Raw genomic sequence first — 22,003 nt, 5'->3', positions numbered from 1 at the left:
GCTATTATATTACAATTGCACCATTAACCTGGATTCACCCAGGCTATCTTTTTTAAGTTTATGCATACTTCACATAGGAGATTTTTGTCTGGCTCAATTTGATGCATTTTCTTTCAGGTGAATAATGAACATATTTCAATCCCACATATCAACATGTTTTGTATATGTTCAGATATGAAGATTGAATCTATACCTCTTGGTCTATAAAAATGCCCACTTTATACACAATAGCGATTAAAACTTATAACCCAAATTATTGCAATATGTGTGTGTTTGCGCGCGCATGTGTGTGTCTGCATTCATGCATGTATGTATGAGTAGGATTTACAGTTTGTACAGTTTTTTCTAAATACTTGGATTTACATGTTGAAATAAGTTTAAATGTATAGAAGTAATTTGAATGGATACAGTCAAATATATTGGAATAAGATTACTGCTATTAAAGTTGAAATTAATGCATATCAATATGAATTTTCATTAAATATTTCATATAGATAATAAAACATGGCAAGCAAAACTCTCTAGAATTTCTTTCACCAACTGGTAATTACCTTATGTAGAATAGTGACTTTAACTTGCCAGATTTAAACTATGTCACTGGCCTTTTATCTTAATTCTGCATTTTTCTGGAATGCGATTTATTATTTTGCCTTATTAGTATGCTCAATTGGCTTAGTTTTTTTCTTTTTTCTTTTTTTTTAATTAAAAAGTTTTACAATACATTTTATCTTTAACAAACCAAAAAAAAAAGAAAAAACCCCTCCCAACCCCCTCCCCTCCCACCCTCTTCCCCCTCCCCAACCCTCCCCAACCCCTCCCTCCCTTTCCCCTCCCCCCCACTTCCCAGAGCAAAATACAGGGTATAAAAATACTAACAATTATAATCTAACTTACGCAAACTATCCTAAACTATTTAAACTATCAAACTTTAACTCATGTAGGTAAACTCCAAACATATATGTATATATCATATCAATAATTATACAAATACAAAATAATACTTTCTAGTCTAATACCAAAACACAGGATATAAAAATACAAATAATCATAATCTAACTTACGCAAACAATCCTAAACTATTTAAACTATCAAACTTTAACTTTAAATTCCAAACTTTAAATTCCAAACATACATATATATATCATATCAATGATTATTCAAATACAAAATAACACTTTTCAATCTATCACCCACTAAAAACAATCCCAGATACACCAATTTATATCAATAAATATAAAACTATTCCTCATTCCAACTAAACTTTAAATTCATATTATCCTAATGTATTATACAACTTAAAATACCATAAACTTAAAAAATTTTTATATAATCACATCGTTCTTATATTCTTATATTCTATTACCTATTCCAATATTACCCATAAAAAATATTACAAGTTAGCTTCAATCACAAAGAAAACAATTTATATCAATTTTATAAAACTATTCTTCTATCCAACTAAGCTTCAACATACTAAAACCAGGTTTATACAGCCTTCCCTTCTCCTAATGTATAATACAACTTAAAATACCATACATTACCTTCCAAACTTAAAATTTTCCATCCAAATAACAAATCATAACCTACAGAATATCAATAAACACTACTACAAATCTTCCCAATTAACTTTCCATAATCATCTTAAAACTAAAGCAACACAAAATATTACATAATTATTTTATAAGGGTAAAAAATATATCCCCAAATATTTAGTCCTTCTAGCAATTCCAATTCCCATAATCCTTATTATTTATTTTTATTTTTTTTATTTTTTATTTTTATTTTTTATTACATTATTGTCTCTTGCGGTTATGTGACTAAATCTTCAGGCTTGATTCATTTGTCCAGAAGCAGCACGCCTCTTCCAATTTCTGGCCTTCTCCAGTGGTAATGAAATTTGACCCACTCCTGTACCTTTCACATCTGTCTGCGTTAACCCTTCAGCAACTTGCAGATTCTCTCTGGAACGTTGAGACTCTCTCTCACCTTTTTTCTTTGTAAATTACAAAGATGGTATGGGGACTGCTTTTAAAACATTACTGTAGAAATCACGTGTGTCACGACGTCCTTTGCCAGGAAACAAAAGCACTTCAAAAGGAATGGGTAACAAGGTTTATTTCTTCTCCAAAGCAAACCGCGGTAAAGTCAGCGTTGAGGCACCTAGCCTCAACGCTCTTTTATCATGTTACCACACCCTAACCCCACCCCTTCAAAGCAAACCGGCATCCGCCCGCCTCCCCATAAAGACCCCACCCATCACCGTGCATAGCCACCACCCAACGTGTGCGCTGCTGCAGCCTGTCAAGCCCCCTCCCAGGTGAGTTCTGTCCTTCCGCTCCCTCGCGCGCCCCAGTCCGTGCTGGCGTTGCAGACGTTAAGCTCCCCCCGAGTCCAGTAACGGAGGGTGGCAAAACAGGCACAGCCACACACCCCTCCACAGTTTGCTGGGGCGTGTCCGCCTGTTCGCTGGGTGCAGCCTGTTGCCGCCCGGGCGCCATCCGCAGTCCAGGGTCCATCCGCCGAGTATCAAACGTTAGCGCCGGACCGGTGGGTGCCCGGCGCCGTCCCCGGTGACGAGGCGAGCGCGCGCCCGGCGGCTGTTCGGGATCGGACGCGCCAAACAGCTGAGCGCCGGCCAGCTGCTCGGCGGGATTGCGGCAGCGTGCTCCGCGATGCCCGGGCGAAGCCACGCCCTCCGAAAAAGCGTCCGGGGCTCGGGGAAGGCGCCACCCGGGCGCGCCGATCAGCTGAGGACCGGCCAGCTGCTCGGCGGGGCTGCGGCGGCTTGCCTCGGCAGGATACGAAGCCACGCCCTCCAGGGCTCGAGGAGGAGGCTGCTCGGGCGCGCCGATCAGCTGGGGACCGGCCTGCTGCTCGGCGGGGCTGTGGCGGCTCGCCCCGGCAGGATACGGGGCCACGCCCTCCAGGGCTCGAGGAGGCGGCTGCTCGGGCGCGCCGATCAGCTGGGGACCGGCCAGCTGCTCGGCGGGGCTGCGGCGGCTTGCCCCGGCAGGATACGGGGCCACGCCCTCCAGGGCTCGAGGAGGCTGCTGCTCGGGCGCGCCGATCAGCTGGGGACCGGCCGGCTGCTCGGCGGGGCTCCGGCTCCGGCGGCGCGGGCATTGTCGAGGCCCGGGCGGAAGGGAGGCCGGCGGGGCTTGACAACGTGCCTGAATCACCGTGGTAAAACAATACCTCGTACCTTCATAGGTCGCCACCATACCCACTGGTATTTGCCATCTAAACTTGATATCACGTCGTCTCAATTCTTGTGTCAAAAAAGCAAATTCCTTCCTTTTTCTTAAAATTTTTGCAGGGATCTCTTTTAAAATCAGAACTTTTTGCTCAGCAATTACAAAATCAATATTGTAGGAGGCCTGGATAACTTCATTTCTAATCATTCTCTTTGTAAAATAAACCACCACATCTCTGGGTAGTTTCCTTTGTCTTGCGATCCACGAATTAACACGGAAGATTTTATCTATATCTTGCATTATTTCATCTGCTGGTCGCTCCAACACCCCTTCCAAAGCCTCAGAAACCATTTTCTTCAAATTTTCCTTAGGATTTTCTTTCAGACCTCTAATCCTTAAAGCAAATTCCATCTGATAATACTGTGTCGAAATCAAATCATAATCCATTTTCTCTATCACATTTTCAGTTTCTGTCATTTTGGCTTCCAGTCTAATATCATTTTGAACAAGATCTTCCACTCTTTTATCCAAAATCTCAATGCTTTTAACCATGCTTTGTATCGCAGATGTGATGTCTGCTCTCATTTCTGTTAATTTCTCTGTAAACTTCTCCTCCAACTTTTTCTCCATTATTTCAACAAATTGTTGCATTTGCTTTCCCATAGTCTCTTGCAGCAGATTCTGCAAATCTTTTGCTGTAAAAGCTGATACAGATTCAGATGCAGGGGACAATGAAGTTTTCACCGAAGACTGCTGCATCAAAGCAGGAACTTTAGAAGATATAGCCGCCATTTTCACACACTATTGTTAGCTACGCACTTTCACTTACGAGTTCAGCAAAGTCCATTGAGTTAAAGATCAAAACATCATCTTCACCAAAATCTCCTGCATCGCTCTGCCTGCGTCCTCGTTCTCAAAAGCTCTTCCTTGCTAGCAGGGATGGTTGCGAACGCCCTGTTCTGCTCCAAAAAACCCGGAGCAGAGGCGCCTCGCAGTCCGGAGCATGCCCAGGCTTCAGGGGGGCTCAATCCTTCCGCCGCCAAAACTCTAAGTTCTGGCGGCCCCGGAGAGCTCTACCCCTACCTGGACGCTCACCCCCTCCTCTTCTCCTGAGGTGGGGACTTCCGAGCCGCCGAAACAGCTGATCGGCGCTGTTTTCGGCGGCTCTATGGAGCCGCGAGGCTGACAGCCGAGAAATGGCTGCCTCCAGCGACGCCTTGCCATCCGGAAGTCAGTTTTTTTCTTGTTTGAAGTTGGATAGTGGGGAAATGTGGAATTATAAAATATGCTGATATGTGCTACAAAATTATTTTTTGTAATACTGAAGAAATTGCTGAACCTCAGGAAACAAAATTTACTAAAATTATATTTAAAACAACATTCTTTTCATAGATTTTTACACAACTGTGAACCATAACTGGATTCAGAAGGCTCAAGAAATAAGAAATCTAACAACCCTTTCTGTAGCAGGAGGATTTCGAGATTATCAAGTTCGCTCTGGATTGGCTTTTCTGCCCAGTTCAAGTAGTCAGAATTGTGCTTTATCTGTTGTGGTAAAACAACTATTCTTTAAATGTTGCTTTTAAGCCTTGGCTTTTGATGATCATTAAATATTACTGTTAACATTCCTGAATAGTTTAGTCCTTTCTTGCCCTAACATCTTCCCTAATTGAATGTGACATTCTAAATTGACATCTCAATTTGAGTGGAAGCAATAGCATTCATTGCTATATTTATTTGGAGATTCTTCCATCTCAAGAAATAGCACATTACATTTGATTCAGAATTTTCTCTATAGAAGAAAATATATGTAGCTCAGGGTTGAACTGAGGAGTTCTTGGTGCTCTCTGAACTTGGTTGATTTCTTACAGGCATTTCATTACCCAACTAGTAAAGGGAAACTACTGTATATAAACAGAGAGTAAAACCCACCTTCACTAGCACTGTTGATATTATCTAGTTGGGTAATGAAATGTTTGCAAGCAAACAATCAAGCTCCGAGAACAAAGACTCCACAATTTTCTTATTTTTTCCCCATGTCTAGTTTGGATTTTACTCCAAATCCCTTGAACAAAGAACCTGTTTAAAAGAGAATGTCTCAATCATATTAGCTGTAACTAAGCTGTTGGATCCTGCTAAGAGTTAGTTTGTATCCAATTTATATAATTGTACTTCAGTTTTTAATCTTTATTGCTTCAGTGAATGAGGCGGCTCACAAATTCATTGAATCAATAAATATGAATCTGCACACAATTTAAATTAATAATAGAGGACTCTTCCATGAACTATGTAAGACCATATTTTCCTGGTGCCTCTCAAGCAACAGTACAGCAGCTAAATGGCAAAAAGAGCAGACATTTCAAAGTACAGTATAATAAGGCAGAATTGTCTGCTGTTCAAAGAGGGAGGAAAGAGTCAAATGTTCTATATGACATGCTCGGTTTTTGGATTTAGTCATAACAATGTAAGCAGGATTTCAGCCATATTAGTTTCAGCAAGATATTAGCTTCTAGTAAATAAATAAATATTTGGAAGTTCAGTTTTAAAATGGATAATACAAATCTTCCTTTATCCAGAGTTCAGCAGTTCCTCGAGTCTGGGTTTCCACAGATCATCTTTCCATTGTTTGGTGAGTTGTTGAAAGCTTTTTGGTTCAAGGGCTGATATACTGCTGTTCAGATATTTTTATTTGACTATTATTTGCTTTTATTTTATCTGATTTTACAAGCATATTTCCCTTATATTCATTTTTAGGTGTAAGGAATTGAACTTGGCTATCGTCAGAGCATTTTTTGACCTTATTGACGACAATACTAAACAGGTTTGCATTCCTGGAAAAAGCATTTATTGTTTGATTATTTTTTTTACATTCCTGAAAGTAAGGGAAGATAGCAGTGTTAGGAATATTACCTATGTTGCAAATTTTATTAGAATTATAAATATATTTTTCATTAACCAGGCTGTTTCTTCCATTGTAGTGGCAGGGCTGAGTTCATAAGTTAAAAGTGTAAGAGTCTCAATATGTTTTCTAAGAAGCCTCCCTCATACCTAACTTTGCCTTCTGCCTTGGGGCAACAATTTTTCAATCTAACAAGATATAGACAAAATTAACAATTAAAAAAAGAAAATGTATAAATCCCTTTTCAATTTCCTCTTCATATTCAAAATACTCATCAATAGTGGAAATAAAAATTATTTAAATCACAGATTTTTACTGAAAAGGAACTCACATGGAAAAATTATAAAGAGCAGTACAGATAGTCCTCGACTTACAACAGTTCATTTAGTGAACATTCAAAGTTTCAACGGCACTGAAAAAAGTGCCTTATGACCGTTTTTCATAGTTATGACCTTTACAGCATCCCATGATCATGTGGTCAAAATTCAGATGCTTGGCAACTGGTTCATACTTATGACAGTTGCAGTGTTCCAAGGTCATGTAATCACCTTTTGTGACCTTCTGACAAGCAAAGTCAATGGAGAAGCCAGATTCATTTAAAAACCAGGTTACTAATTTATCAACTGCTGTGATTCACTTAACAACTGTGGCAAGAAAGATCATAAAATGGGGCAAAACTCTCTTAACAAATGTCTCACTTAACAACAGAAATGTGCTCAGTTGTGGTCATAAGTTGGGGACTACTAGTATAAGGCACTGGGCAGATGCCAGGGGTTATAGATTTGCTTTTCTTTTAAAAAAATATGTTTTATTGATTTTTAACATAATCACTTTAATATTTGGTAAACAGCGTGCTATCTGGGTTAGTATTTAAAAACAATAACAATATCTATAATTCTGTAGTCTATATAATGGCTTTGCTTGATTTTCTCTTCTTCCAATAATATTCTCTTGTGCCAACCTTAAATTAATACAGTTCTTATTATTTGAATAAATGACAATTAAATATAGACATTTTTCTCATGTTTCTGCAAATAATAACCACATCAATATAAAGTTTCTTTTCTAATTGATCATCTTGATTGCCTCATCATAGATCCTGTTTACAAAATTCTTATTTAAATTTGTTTTCTCTATAATGTTCAAAGCATTCTTACTGGTTAAGATTTTTTCAGAACTAGTTACACTTAAGTATTTAAGTCTTTTTTCTCATACAAGCCATCCCAACACTTTTGCATTTCTCATATCTTAAAAAAAATAACAAAAAAACATTTCTTTTATATAAACCATTATAAAACATTTTTATATTTCTCATGTTAAAAAACAAACACAAAGGAAAAAAAGAAAAAATACTGTATTACTTGAGGGGTTCATCCCTCTTAAATTAATCTTCATTTATAGCCAAAATCTTTCTATTTCTTTAACCATATTCAAACAGATGTTTAATTTTTAAATATTCCCTCTGGTAAATCCCATCATCTTAATTTCTTAATTCTCACTTTAGCCTTTTTTTTTTTGGCCAAACATCTTTCCTGATCAAAATGCTTTGCTGAATCAAAGAATCTTCCCATAATCTTTTAAGTGTTGTTGCAGGTACAAAAGGCAAAACAGGTAAGATGTTTTTATAGGAAGGGTTCGCCTCTTCGTATTCACTGAGAATCTTTTCCTTTCTTTCTTTCTTGATTTTATTTATCATTTTTTGTCTCTCAAGTTCTCGTAGTTCTCCTGGCAGACTCTTTATTTTGTCAAATATTTTTTCTTGTCCTCAAACATATTTTATGATCCTAGAGCAGGGGTAGGCAACCTCGGCTCTTTTATGACTCATGGACTTCAACTCCCAGAATTCCTCAGTCAGCATAGCTGACTGAGTATAGGTTATCTTTTCCATCTCCAGTATTTCTTGTAAGTTTTTTTCCAGCTGGGTTAAGTCATACTTTCTTTTATTGTTAAGTTCCATCTTAAAATCTCTATCTCGTATTCAGTTGTCTGTTTTTTCTGCTCACTTTCTATTTTTATTTTCTGAGAATTTTTGTGTTATAAAGTTAAATTGGAGATGTGTTCATTTTTATTTTCAAAGTTATTTTTAAATTTCTCGTGGTTTGAGATAATTGTTTTGATTTGTTGCAACATAGAATAAATCTGCTTCTGGAAAATATTTTTTTCTTGGTATATTCTTTCTGCAGATCTCTAGTTTTCCATGATAGCCAAAAATCAGGTTTTTCCTTTTTCTGAAGACAGCTTTAAAGTTACAGTAGAGTTGGTATTTGTAATCCAGAAAGGTCATTTTTTCCCCTGAAAGTTTATAAATAACCCAAAATGTTCTCTTTTTTTGTCACAGCTATTTTCTGTTATTAAGACATTGAAGTTCACCAAAAACAAGTTATCTTTTCCTGGACTTTACCAGCTCCTGTAATAGAGCAACTGCTGTTGTATATTTTCATCCACCACTAGATGTCAGCACCAATTCATTTTTCAGTGATAGACAATTGTTTACTTCTATTATTTACTTCTATTTTCATGGTTTAAAAAGAAAATCTTAACAGATTCCACTGATTTCAAACTTATCCAAATTAAGTATTATATTCATTTCATTTCAGTATATTTCTATTCCCCCTGAAAAATTTAATTTGCCGCTTCCGTCTACAGGAGGGTGAGGCAGATCCCCTTCCTTCTCAGTTTTGGAGGCTTTTTGCTTCTTGGGTTCCCCCCCCCCAGGAAATCAATTTTCAAGTAGAAGAGAGAAAATCACTATTCTTACCCAGTTCCAAACACATTGTTTACAGTCAGCTTAAAGTAGTGCTTTTGGGCTTTGGCTGTTTGTAGCTTGGGCTAGACTTTGAAGTTAAACTAGCTTTTCTCCTGCTGGTTTCTGGAGGGCTTTTCCTGGACCGATCGGATCGACTGCCATCTCTCTGCAATCAGCGGGACTTCCTTCTTTGTTGCCTCTATGGGGCAACCTCAGGCCCATTTAGGGTCCACTAGCAGGCAGAAATCATCCATAGGTGCATCCCTTGGCTGTTGTGCTACTGTGCAAAACTGGAAGCCTCAAATTTGCTTTTCATTTAGGATAATGCTACTCTAAAAGAGCTTCCAAATTGCATTAAAATTTGTAATATTCCAAATATGTATGCAGAACATAAACATCAGGAAAAAATGAAGCAATGACCAGGCAATACAGAAATTAAAATTAGTGAAATACTTAGTTACCTTTTCTCTATTCCTTTAGACATGTCAAACTCATCACGTGATGTGCAACGTATCGGGACGGTTTTGCCATTGCCGGCAATGGGGTGGATGCGGCTTCCGCATGATGCATCTGGCCCACGGGCCGGCAGTTTGACATCCCTGCTTTAGAGAATACAAAAGTGTTGGAAAAGATACTATCTCTGTGTTAATTTTCTGCCTGGAAAATTCTGCTACCTGCAGATTCCAGTTTAAATCTAAGGCTGACGAAAATCAATTAATCTGGCTTCCAACCTCTAATCGAAAACATTTAGTGTTTTGTTTTGTTTTTCGAAAGGAGAAACTCTTCTGTCTAGCTCACAGGTCGGCAACCTGCGGCTCCGGAGCCGCATGCGGCTCTTTGAGCCGTCTCTTGCGGCTCCCAGCCGCCCGGTGCGCGCGCACCTCTTCCAACGGGCAGTGGTGCGCGCGCACCTCTCCAAATGGAGAGTGCCACCGCCCGTTTGGAGAGGTGCGCGCGCACCTCCCCGAATGGGCGGAGGTGCGCGCGCACCTCCCCAAACCTTTGGAGAGGTGCGCGCGTACCTCCGCGCAAACGGGCAGCGGTGCCGCTCTTTCAGGAAGCTGCCGAAAGCGGCAGCTTAGCAGACGGGCCGCGGCAGCTTCCTCAAAGAGCGGCGCCCCTGCCCATTCCGAGAGGTGCGCGCGCACCTCTCCGAACGACCGGAGGTGCGCGCGCACCTCCCCAAACCTTTGGGGAGGTGCGCGCGTACCTCCGCGCGAACGGGCAGCGGTGCCGCTCTTTCAGGAAGCTGCCGAAAGCGGCAGCTTAGCAGACGGGCCGCGGCAGCTTCCTCAAAGAGCGGCGCCCCTGCCCATTCCGAGAGGTGCGCGCGCACCTCTCCGAACGACCGGAGGTGCGCGCGCACCTCCCCAAACCTTTGGGGAGGTGCGCGCGTACCTCCGCGCGAACGGGCAGCGGTGCCGCTCTTTCAGGAAGCTGCCGCTTTCGGCAGCTTCCTCAAAGAGCGGCGCCGCTGCCCCTTCGCACGGAGGTACGCGCGCACCTCCCCAAAGGTTTGGGGAGGTGCGCGCGCAACTCCGGTCGTTCGGAGAGGTGCGCGCGCACCTCTCGGAATGGGCAGGGGCGCCGCTCTTTGAGGAAGCTGCCACGGCCCGTCTGCAAAGCTGCCGAAAGCGGCAGCTTTGCAGACGGGCCGTCGCCATCGGGCAACCGGGAACTGGTTCCATCTCATTTTTAAAAAAATGGCAGCCGCGTGCGTCCGCGCATGCGCAAAAAAACCTTTTTGCGCATGCGCGTGCATGGACACACGCACGCGGCTCCCTCTTTTTTTAATTTGTGATGGAACCGGTTCCCAGTGGCTCTTTTTCTTTTTTAGGTTGCCGACCCCTGGTCTAGCAGAAAGGAAAGGGGCTGGGGAATGTGGTCTGCTTGTTACAAATGTTCCCAAACCCATGTGATTCTGATTGAAGCTGAAAAGGTGTTGATTTTGTGTCTCCCAATATTAATAATGGTTTGCCTCACATTAAACCTCAAAAGCTAATTACAGTTTTTCTTTTCATGTTTGTTAATTCATAGATATCAGAAAATCCCCAAAGAAAAGTTCTGGTCCTAAATCACCATTTTTTAAAATATCCAGGAAAACTCTTTGAAGAAAGACCTGAATCACTTACTGAGTTAACAGGTTAGTGTGTCTAGTGTTACTGTGTGTCTATAAATTCCTTTGATCAGTAAGGGTAATATTAAATTCAAGTGAATTGAAGCAATATATTTCATTCAGTTTTTCCCTCTTAAGTTCTGGGATGTGGCATAGAAATCTTTTCTGCCTACAAAGCTCAGATCATTAAACCATTCAAATGATTTAAAATATTCTGTTCATTTACTGTTGCTAATATAAAACCTAATTGAAAAAGAATAGGTGACTGAATTATAATACTCAGGTAGTCTTCGTTTAGTGACTGTCTTGTTTAGTGATCGTTTACAGTTACAACAATGATTAAAAAAAGTAACTTTATGACCAGTCCTCACATTATGACCTTCGTGGGCCCATAAAGAAAAGGAAAGCTGAAATAAAATCATAAGCATAGCACTGGTTTCATTTAGAAACTGCTTCACTTAGTGACTAAGTTGTCAGTCTCAATTACGGTCAGTAAATGGGGCTACGTGTTGTTGTTGTTGTTAGTTGCGAAGTCGTGTCCGACCCATCGCGACCCTATGGACAATGTTCCTCCAGGCCTTCCTGTCCTCTACCATCTTCTGGAGTCCATTTAAGCTCATGCCTACTGCTTCAGTGACTCCATCCAGCCACCTCGTTCTCTGTCGTCCCCTTCTTCTCTTCCCCTCAATCTTTCCCAGCATTAGGCTCTTCTCCAGTGAGTCCTTCCTTCTCATTAGGTGGTCAAAGTATTTGAGTTTTAGCTTCAGGATCTGGCCGCCTAAAGAGCAGTCAGGGTTGATCTCCTCTAGGACTGACCGGTTTGATCGCCTTGCAGTCCAAGGAACTCGCAGGAGTCTTCTCCAGCACCATAGTTCAAAGGCTTCAATTCTTTGGCGCTCAGCCTTTCTTATGGTCCAGCTTTCACTGCCATACATTGCAACTGGGAAGACCATAGCCTTGACTATACGCACTTTTGTTGACAGGGTGATGTCTCTGCTTTTTAGTGTGCTGTCTAGATTTGCCATGGCTTTCCTCCCAAGGAGCAAGCGTCTTTTAATTTCTTGGCTACAGTCCCCATCTGCAGTGATCTTGGAGCCCAGGAAAATAAAATCTGTCACTACCTCCATTTCTTCCCCATCTATTTGCCAGGAATTGAGAGGGCCAGATGCCATGATCTTGGTTTTCTTAATGTTAAGTTTCAACCCAAGTTTTGCACTCTCCTTCTTCACTCGCAACAAGAGGCTCTTTAGTTCCTCTTCACTTTCTGTCATTAGAGTGGTATCATCTGCATATCTTAGGTTGTTGATGTTTCTTCCGGCAATCTTAATTCCAACTTTTGATTCATCTAGCCCTGCCTTTCTCATGATGTGCTCTGCATATAAGTTAAATAGGCACGGCGACAGTATATAGCCTTGCCGGACTCCTTTCCCAATTTTGAACCAATCAGTGGTTCCGTGTCCAGTTCTCACTGTTGCTTCTTGGCCCGCATATAGGTTTCTCAAGAGACAAATAAGATGGTCTGGTATGTCCAACTCTTTAAGGACTTGCCACAGTTTGTTATGATCCACACAATCAAAGGCTTTAGCATAGTCAATGAAGCAAAAGTAGATGTTTTTCTGGAACTCTCTAGCTTTCTCCATGATCAAGCGTATGTTAGCAATTTGATCTCTAGTTCCTCTGCCTCTTCGAAATCCTGCCTGTACTTCTGGTAGTTCTCGATCCACATACTGCTGGAGTCTAGCTTGTACAATTTTAAGCATAACTTTACTAGCATGAGAAATGAGTGCAATGGTGCGATAGTTTGAACATTCTTTGGCACTGCCTTTCTTTGGAATTGGAATGTAAACTGATCTTTTCCAATCCTGTGGCCACTGTTGAGTTTTCCAAATTTGCTGGCAAATTGAGTGTAGCACTTTTACTGCATCGTCTTTTAAGATTTTGAATAGCTCAGCTGGAATACTGTCACCTCCACTAGCTTTGTTGTTGCTCAGCTTTTCTAAGGCCCACTTCACTTCACATTCTAGGATGTCTGGCTCGAGGTCAGTGACCACCTCATTGTGATTATCAGGGACGTTAAGCTCATTCTTGTATAGTTCTTCTGTGTAATTTTGCCACCTCTTCTTAATCTCTTCTGCCTCTGTTAGGTCCCTGCCATTTTGGTCCTTTATCATGCCCATTTTTGCATGAAACGTTCCCTTCATCTCTCCAATTTTCTTGAAAAGATCTCTGGTCCTCCCTATTCTATTGTTTTCTTCTATTTCTTTGCATTGTTCATTTAAGAAGACATTCTTATCTCTTCTAGCTATTCTTTGGAATTCTGCATTTAATTGGGCATATCTTTCTTTTTCTCCCTTGCCTTTCACTTCCCTCCTTTCCTCAGCTATTTGCAAAGCTTCCTCAGACAGCCATTTTGCTTTCTTGCATTTCTTTTTCTTTGGGATGGTTTTGGTTGCTACCTGTTGTACTACCTGTAAGGAGTCATAAATCAGATCTTGTCTTAGCTCTGAACTTGTTAGATAGCTGTTTTTTTGATAAGGATGTCATGTGCAATGCTGCCCTAACATTGTAGGACTACAAAGCCCAAGACAGGTAGTATTATTATGGTAAAAGCCAAGCAATTTATTTGAAGATCCAGCATTTAAGCTTATAACTGCAGTTTTCTAGTATGAATACAATTTTTTTTTAAAAAAAGCAATATCAGTTAATCTAAAGGTAGCTTTTTGTTTCTGTAAATGCTGGAGTATTTTCTAGGAACATTTATCTCTCTGTATACAGTATGTGCTTATTCCTTCTCTGTGTGATGTCTGGGTCTGGGCAAATGCATAGGTTAAATAAGTGTTGCCATTCCATGTGAATATTTTCTCATAATGTGGTTCTAAGACAGCATGATGGTGTGAACACCCCCCCTTTTTAAAGTAGGTTCCTATGGACTTCCAGTTTGATATTGTGGTGTGACGGATTCAGGAAGACAGGGCTCCATCCTCCGCATTCGATTTAGGCCCCGATGGGGACCCTAAAAAAAGGTTGAAAGCCACCCCAGAGAGGCAACAAAGGAGGGGACCCTTGTTGATCACGGGAGGGTGGCGGCCTTTCCGTTTGATCTGAGGAAGCCTTCCAAACCAGCAGGGGAAAGACTGGTTACATTCATGTGGCCAGTCAGAAGCTGTTGATAACCAAAGAATATAAGCATTAATGAGCAACTTTCGAGCAATGTGGATGGAACTGGGTGAGACCCTATCCTCTCTTTATGACTTTAAGACTTTCTCCTGGGAAAAAACTGCCCAAAGCAAAGAATCCTCCCCAAAGAGAGAGGGAAGGGGAATTTCCTCCCCATTCCCTCAGGAAAAGAAAAGCGGCAAATTAATTGCTTGGGGGAAAACAGAAAATTACAAGATTAATTTGGAATATATATATATATATATATATATATATATATATATATATATATATATATATATATATATATATATATATATATATATATATATATATATATATATATATATATATATATATATATATATATATATATATATATATAAATATATGAAATTTGGGGACTAAAAGTGCTTTTGAGATATATATTTTTGTTAAAAACAGAGACTTGAAAACTTGTAATATAAGTTTAGACTTAAAAAGCTGGAAGACGGCGTCAACAACATCTAATGGCAAACAACAGCACTACAATTTATTATGTTGAAGGGAAGCTTGGCTTGAAGCCTAGACCCAGATAAGACTTTTGTTGTCCTTGGAAACTTTCACTTTTCTAGATTACAGCTGGGAAAAGAGGAAAAAAACCTCTTGGGCTGCTTATCTGGGTGGCAGAGACAATAAAATATTTTGAAACTGGCCTGCCTGGACCATGAATGTAAATACCAACTGACTTTTGGAAGCTATTGTTGTGGAGCTATTTACCTGTAGAAGAAACATGCATTATGGATTGAGATGATGGAATACTTTGAATTATAAACCTTTGACTGATGAACAACTTTTAATGGCTTTTTTCTCTTTGGACAGAAAGGACATGTTTCTCATTGGACAGAAAAACTTGAATTTTGCTTATACAGTCATGGCCGAAATTGTTGGCACCCCAGAAATTTTTCCAGAAAATCAAGTATTTCTCACAGAAAAGTATTGCAGGAACACATGTTTTGCTATACACAGGTTTATTCCCTTTGTGTGTATTGGAACACAACAAAAAAGGGAGGAAAAAAAGCAAACTGGACATAATGTCAAACAAAAATGGGCTGGACAAAATTATTGGCACCCTTAACTTAATATTTGGTTGCACACCCTTTGGAAAAAATAACTGAAATCAGTCGCTTCCTATAACCATCAATAAGCTTCTTACACCTCTCACCCGGAATTTTGGACCACTCTTCCTTTGCAAACTGCTCCAGGTCTCTCTTATTGGAAGGGCGCCTTTTCCCAACAGCAATTTTAAGATCTCTCAACAGGTGTTCAATGGGATTCAGATCTGGACTTATTGCTGGCCACTTCAGAACTCTCCAGTGCTTTCTTGCCATCCATTTCTGGGTGCTTTTTGATGTATGTTTGGGGTCATTGTCCTGCTGGAAGACCCAAGATCTCGGACGCAAACCCAGCTTTCTGACACTGGGCTCTACGGTGCGACCCAAAATCCTTTGGTAATCCTCAGATTTCATGATGCCTTGCACACATTCAAGGCACCCAGTACCAGAGGCAGCAAACAACCCCCAAACATCATTGAACCTCCACCATTGAATCCCTAAACAGATTGGACTATAGAGACCACACATAAAAACAAAATGGATCTTCCATACTCAGCTTTAAATGGTAAAAAAACCATCTCTAACACTTATCTCCAAAGTCCCCAGCTTGAAATATCAACAAGAAAATGTTGACGAAGCTCAGAAGGAAATTCTGTCTCTGTTAAAATTAACACAAGAGACAATTGCTTTAGCTCATGATGAGACTAAAAATAACACAAAGGAGATAAAAGAACAGTTTTCTAATCTAAATCCAAAATTCAGAAAATGACTATAGAGAAGGAACTAGTAACCCAGAAAAATAGAAGAAAAATTAGAGGAAGCGGATCCAAAGATGTAGGACCTAAAGGAAGGAATTAACAAACAGACTCAGACAAACTATGAACTAGAAGACATAGCAGCAATATCGGAAACCAAAAAGACATCTTACCTTTTCAAGATCTCAGAACACTTTTGAGGCTAAGGAAGAAGGGCCGATTGAATGGAAGATAAAGCTGTTAGGAGAATTGTGAGAAATTGGAGAAGGAGGGAAGCTGTTTAATGAATATCAATGGGCTGAGCGTTCTCCCAAATATACCTTAACCAAATTGTCTTACTTATTCCAAACAATATACATAAAAATGAGGAAGAACTACTTGATGATTCAAAGGCATTGACTTGGAAAGTTAGTTGGCAAAGGAAGAAAGCTAGAGTAAGATTGAAGAAAATAGAGGTCCTGACCTATTAGATGGGATATTATACTATCAAAGAGATGTTTGAGTATGGCTAAGAGAATAGATAATTATTAGAAATAGAAGTGTTATTAGAAATAAAAAAATAGGATTTATAACTAAAATTTTATATTTTGGTATGAGAAGGGAAATATGAAAATGGTAAGAGGGTTTGAACAAGGGAAGCCTTTGGTTGCCCAAATATAATTTACTATGAGAAAATTATAAGCAATAGAGACACTTTGAGCACTGATAGGAAATCATTTTTTTTTAAAAAAAGGAAAAACAGGATATTGATTGAACAAATAGATATTAAGTGCAATTGAGGTATGTTTTGGTTAGAAAAGATATTTTAAATCGACACTACTGATATTATATATAATATTAGAAAAATGTAACAAAGATGCTGATATTCAATTGTGTATGAATTAACTGCAATAAGAATTGTATTTGCCCAGTATGGAAAATGTATAACACCTGAAGAAGAGAGAAAGCACTTGATGGTGTAGTATTGTACATAGATTGAGGACATTAATATGTACCACTGAATTACTGATGGACCCAGACAACATGTTGTTTATTAAGTATTTATGATTGTAAAAGTAAAAAAATAATAAAATACTTATAAAGAATGTTCCTATGTTGTTCTAATCATTGCAACCATGAGTGTTTCTGCAATCTAGCATTTCTTGATTTAATGTTTGATATTCCAACTAAACTATTAAATATAAAGATTTAAAAGCCTTATGTATTTATGAAAAGCTTGAAAAAGAATATATGGTAATGATACTGATGCTAATTTGCCTGCTCCGAACTAAAATCAGAGGAGAGGAATTTGTTTTTTATCATTTCAAAAATATTTGTTTGTCCATGTTAAAAGGAAACGTTATTTTAGATTTCACAACAAAATTATTGTGGTATGGTAATGCAGGACAGGAGGAAAAAAAGTAATCCAGTCTGAAGAAAAGTTTTGGGTTTTTTTTCAGAAGCATCAATTTGGATCAAGATAAAAACTTCCAAATGGTCCTACAAAGGATACAATGTAAGTACCGGTAATATTTTTCATTTAAAATTGAATTGTTTATTAGATTACGTAGAAGTTAATTTTTTTATTTTTATGATGTCCTTTTATGTTCAGGCACGTTTATCCAGCAGTGCTAATGTTTGAAATTAGCACCTTTCCTATGAAAAATATGTGCTCTACCACTTATTTACAGCTGTTTCTCTGATGGAAAATCTAGAATTGAATATAGTGTGGTAATTATTGAACCAAGGCCTTCCCAAATCCAGTCTAGCCTTTGGGATGTGCAAAACCTTTGTATGCTTGAAAAGTTCAGAAATCAAAAAGACAACCAAATGTTCCAAGCTCAGAAAAATCATTCATTTCAATTTACATTTCACATCTGCCTGGATTTTTTTAAAAAAACTGTCCAAGCCATGGATTTGGAGAGTGGATTAATGAATGAAAACAGATACAATAAAAACAGAGAAAACATGGAAAATTATTTTAGAGCATAGTATTGGTAGGTAGGTTTACTGATGAATTTAATTTTTTTGCTAGGGAAAATTGGAGTTCATGAGTCGTTAAATTATATGACTGTCCCTCTGTATATTCTCTTTATATTAAACTTTCTTTTTCAGGCTAGTTGCAAAATGTAAAATGTAATAGGTACATGCCTTATTAATGTTGTTGCTATGCTGTTCGGGCTGCAAACACAAAAACTATTTTGCTTTATTGAATTTTGCAAGCAAATATTGAAGTTCTCTGTGCATATTCATGGAAAGGATGCCTCAAGCCAGTTGTCAAGAGAAGTACAACTGTTACATTTTTTGTGGGCTAAGGTTGAAGCAAATCTATTGCAATCAAATTTTACCTTAGTTTAGTTTCATGGTTGTGCAGGCATCTGCTGTGACAAGCCCGCTTAATCATTGCTTCCACTTTTTGCTATGAGAATTAAAAAATATTTTAACAATTCACTTAGCTGATTTTTCTGTAGTTGGGTGATAAGTAACATTTATTTATTTATTTATTTATAGTTACATTTATATACCGCCCTATTCCCTGAGGACTCAGGGCGGTTTACAGGGAATTAAAATCCACCATACAAAAGTTAAAAAACCAATTAAAAAAAATATTAAATTACCCTGTATACATTAAAACCCCAATTAAAAATTTCTCCTCAGCCTGGGCCTGGGAGCTCAAAGAGCCAGGTCTTCAGGCCCCGGCGGAATGATCGGAGGTCGGGGGCAGTCCTCAACTCCACCGGCAGCTGGTTCCAGAGGGCAGGCGCTCCCACCGAGAAGGCCCTATCCCTGGGTGTCACCCGCCGGCAATCTCTCACCGGCGGCACCCTGAGCAGACCCTCCCTGTGGGAGCGCACTGGGCGAAGGGCGTTTGATGCCGGCAGCAGGTGTTCCCTCAAATAGCCCGGACCCAGGCCATGTAGGGCTTTATAGGTAATAACCAGCACCTTGAATTTCACCCGGAGGGCAACCGGAAGCCAATGCAGCTCGCGGAGTAGAGGTGTTACATGGGAGTATCGGGAGACCCCCATTACAACTCGCGCGGCCGCATTCTGCACCAGTTGAAGCCTCCGAGTGGTCTTCAAGGGCAGCCCCATGTAGAGAGCGTTACAGTAGTCCAAACGGGAGGTCACAAGCGCATGAGTAACTGTGCGTAGGGCGTCTCGGTCCAGATAGGGACGCAACTGGCGCACCAGGCGAACCTGTGCAAAAGCCCCCCTGGTCACGGCTCCTATGTGGTCTTCAAAATTGAGCCGTGAATCCAGGAGGACGCCCAGGTTGCGAGCCCTATCAACGGGGGGTAACACCTCACCCCCCATCGTTAGAGGTGGAATAACTTGGTTAACCCGAGATGCCGATATGCACAGCCACTCAGTCTTGGCGGGATTGAGACGAAGCCTGTTTCTCCCCATCCAGACCTGAACCGCCTCCAGGCACCGGGACATCACGGAGAGGGCATCGCTGGGTTGGTTCGGGGTGGAAAGAAAAAGTTGGGTATCATCAGCGTACTGGTGATACCCCACACCGAAACCACGAATGATCTCGCCCAGCGGCTTCATATAGATGTTGAACAGGAGAGGCGAGAGGACCGACCCCTGCGGAACTCCACAAATGAGAGACCTCGGGGTGGATCTCTGCCCTCCTGTCAACACCGACTGCGAGCGGCCCTGGAGGTAGGAGGAGAACCACCGTAAAACGGTGCCTCCCACTCCCAACCCCCTGAGACGCCGCAGCAGGATACCATGGTCGATGGTATCGAAAGCCGCTGAGAGATCTAATAGGACCAGGACAGAGGAGCAACCCCTGTCCCTAGCCCTCCAGAGATCATTCACCAGCGCGACCAATGCCGTCTCCGTGCTGTATCCGGGCCTGAAGCCCGATTGGTACGGGTCCAGATAATCAGTTTCCTCCAGGAACAGAGGGAGCTGATGCGCCACCACACTCTCAACAACCTTCGCCAGAAAGCGAAGGTTGGAGACTGGACGATAGTTGTTTAAAACAGCCGGGTCCAAAGCAGGCTTCTTGAGAAGGGGCCTCACCACCGCCTCCTTCAAGGCGGCAGGGAAGACACCCTCCTTCAAAGAAGCAGTTATTACTGCATGGAACCAGCCTCGTGCATGGATTATCACCATATTGATATCACCATATTGATATTTGTGATCTTTGCATGGAAAACAGAGCAAATGACATTTATCAATTTCTCATTGTTCTCTATGGTAGAATACTTTAAATGTTTAAACGTTTTATTCTACCGTCTAAAACATTATAGCACAATTTCTCAGTGTATTTGTTTCATTGTGTTCAAGTAAACATTTCTGTCTTTTTCTAAATAGGAATCAGATGGAAAATATTTTACTTTTTCCCTCTCAAGCCAAAGAAAATCATACACTCATATTTACTGCCAAAACAGTATGTTGGTAAGAAATTATTTCCTTCCTGACATTCATTTTCATTGTTGGATTATAATGCATCTGTTTTAAGGAATTTCAGTGTTTTAAGCCATGTGACATGTATTGTGACTTTTTTTCCATTGCCAACAAGGGGGTGGGCGCGGTTTTGCCATGACGTATCCAGACCGTGGGCCAGCAGTTTAACACCCCTGTTTTAAGCTAGTAGCTTCTCTTAACCTCTATGTAAGCTGGATGATGTCATAAATGGGAAACTACAGTAGATCACAAACTTTTCATGGCATCATCTGGGTTGTTGTTGTTTTTTTGTTTTTTGAATGCTGCTTCAAAGTATTAGCACTTTGGAGGTATTTGGAAATGTTTTTAAGTGCTTGCTTCAGCGGAATGTTTAACTGTTCTGTTTCACTCTTACAAGAAAATATTAACGATCCTAGCAGCATTTCCTATAGTCCTCAACTTACAACAGTTCATTTAGTGACTGTTCAATGTTACAATGACATTGAAAAAAGCATCCTCATGGTCGTGATCAAAATTCATATACTTGGCAACTGACTCATATTTATGACTGTTGCTTGTCTCAGGATCTTGTGATCACCTTTTGCGACCTTCTGATAAGTCAGTGGGGACATGTCAATAATCATGTCACTAACTTAACTGCAGTGATTCACTTAGCAACTGTGACAAGAAAGGTGGTGAAATGAGGCAAAACCCATTTAATAACTATCTGGCTTAGCAACAGAAAGTTTGGGGTCAATTGTGGTCGTACGTCAACGACTGCCTATATTTATAAAAGCAGTTTGCACCAATGCTAGCAGCCAGTGCTGCTTTTGATAAATATTTTTAGGAAAATTTAAAGTAAATTATTGATAGGTTTCAAAAAAATACAGGAATCTACATACATTTTAATTTGTTCTTTATTGTTCTCTTCTTAAACAAAAGGATACAACTAGCTGGATATATGGTTGTGCAAACAGTACTTCATCGAAGTGGTAAGCATATTTTATTTTTATGAGATTATGAAAATAATTTCCTTTTTAAAATATTTATTTAATTGAACAGAAAACCCCTGGAGAAGATATGATATGTCCACAGGTATATGACTAGACTTTTTTCAGAAGTAGATAAAACATGGGTTGTGCTGTCTCATTGAAAACTAACGATTCTTCAAAAAGAGAAATTGGCAAAAACCTGCTAATAATCATCCCATTAGCCTGCTGGATATTTCTTCTAAGTTTGTCATGGTCCAGACTCAGGATTCAGATTCTGAATCTACTCTGAAGAAGTTGTTCTGTCTGAACAAGAAAAAGGGTCGTTTCAGCAGACACTTTACGCCAGATATTTTTAAAATAAATTAGAAGGTTGGAAGGAAGAAACAAAATTCTTCCATCCAGAACAGGCCGGTTTTCAAAAAAGACATAGCTCGTTAGATCACTGCACCACTTTGAAGGTTCTTACTCAGAAATATACTAACGGACACACAAAACAACATCACATTTTACCTCTATCTTTTATTCAATTGACAGCTCTTGATTATGGGAAAAACTAGTACGGACAGATATTGATAGGTGCCTTCTTAAACTAATAATAATTACAGGTAAAGAAAGAATGGGCCTACAAAAGTCTTCTTAAAAACTTCCAGTGTTGGAGCATTCACAGCT

At 40.0% G+C, this 22,003-nt stretch overlaps 1 protein-coding gene across 1 annotated transcript in view; it reads left to right on the top strand.

Moving 5' to 3' along the window:
• PGAP1 (post-GPI attachment to proteins inositol deacylase 1) overlaps nucleotides 1-22,003 on the top strand; it is a 56,694-nt gene that overhangs the window by 14,103 nt on the left and 20,588 nt on the right. The window contains exons 5-11 of the mRNA XM_081312512.1: nucleotides 4,587-4,747; nucleotides 5,771-5,823; nucleotides 5,949-6,015; nucleotides 10,877-10,982; nucleotides 17,400-17,455; nucleotides 20,271-20,354; nucleotides 21,285-21,334. Coding sequence (XP_081168638.1) covers nucleotides 4,587-4,747; nucleotides 5,771-5,823; nucleotides 5,949-6,015; nucleotides 10,877-10,982; nucleotides 17,400-17,455; nucleotides 20,271-20,354; nucleotides 21,285-21,334 — 577 coding nt within the window. The remainder of the gene's footprint in view (nucleotides 1-4,586; nucleotides 4,748-5,770; nucleotides 5,824-5,948; nucleotides 6,016-10,876; nucleotides 10,983-17,399; nucleotides 17,456-20,270; nucleotides 20,355-21,284; nucleotides 21,335-22,003) is intronic.

Source organism: Vipera berus (assembly GCF_964194415.1).
Source record: "Vipera berus genome assembly, chromosome: 1".
NCBI classification, from domain to species: Eukaryota; Metazoa; Chordata; class Lepidosauria; order Squamata; family Viperidae; genus Vipera; species Vipera berus.
Note: the sequence above shows the minus strand (reverse complement) of the source record. Positions and strands in the feature narration are given on the sequence as shown.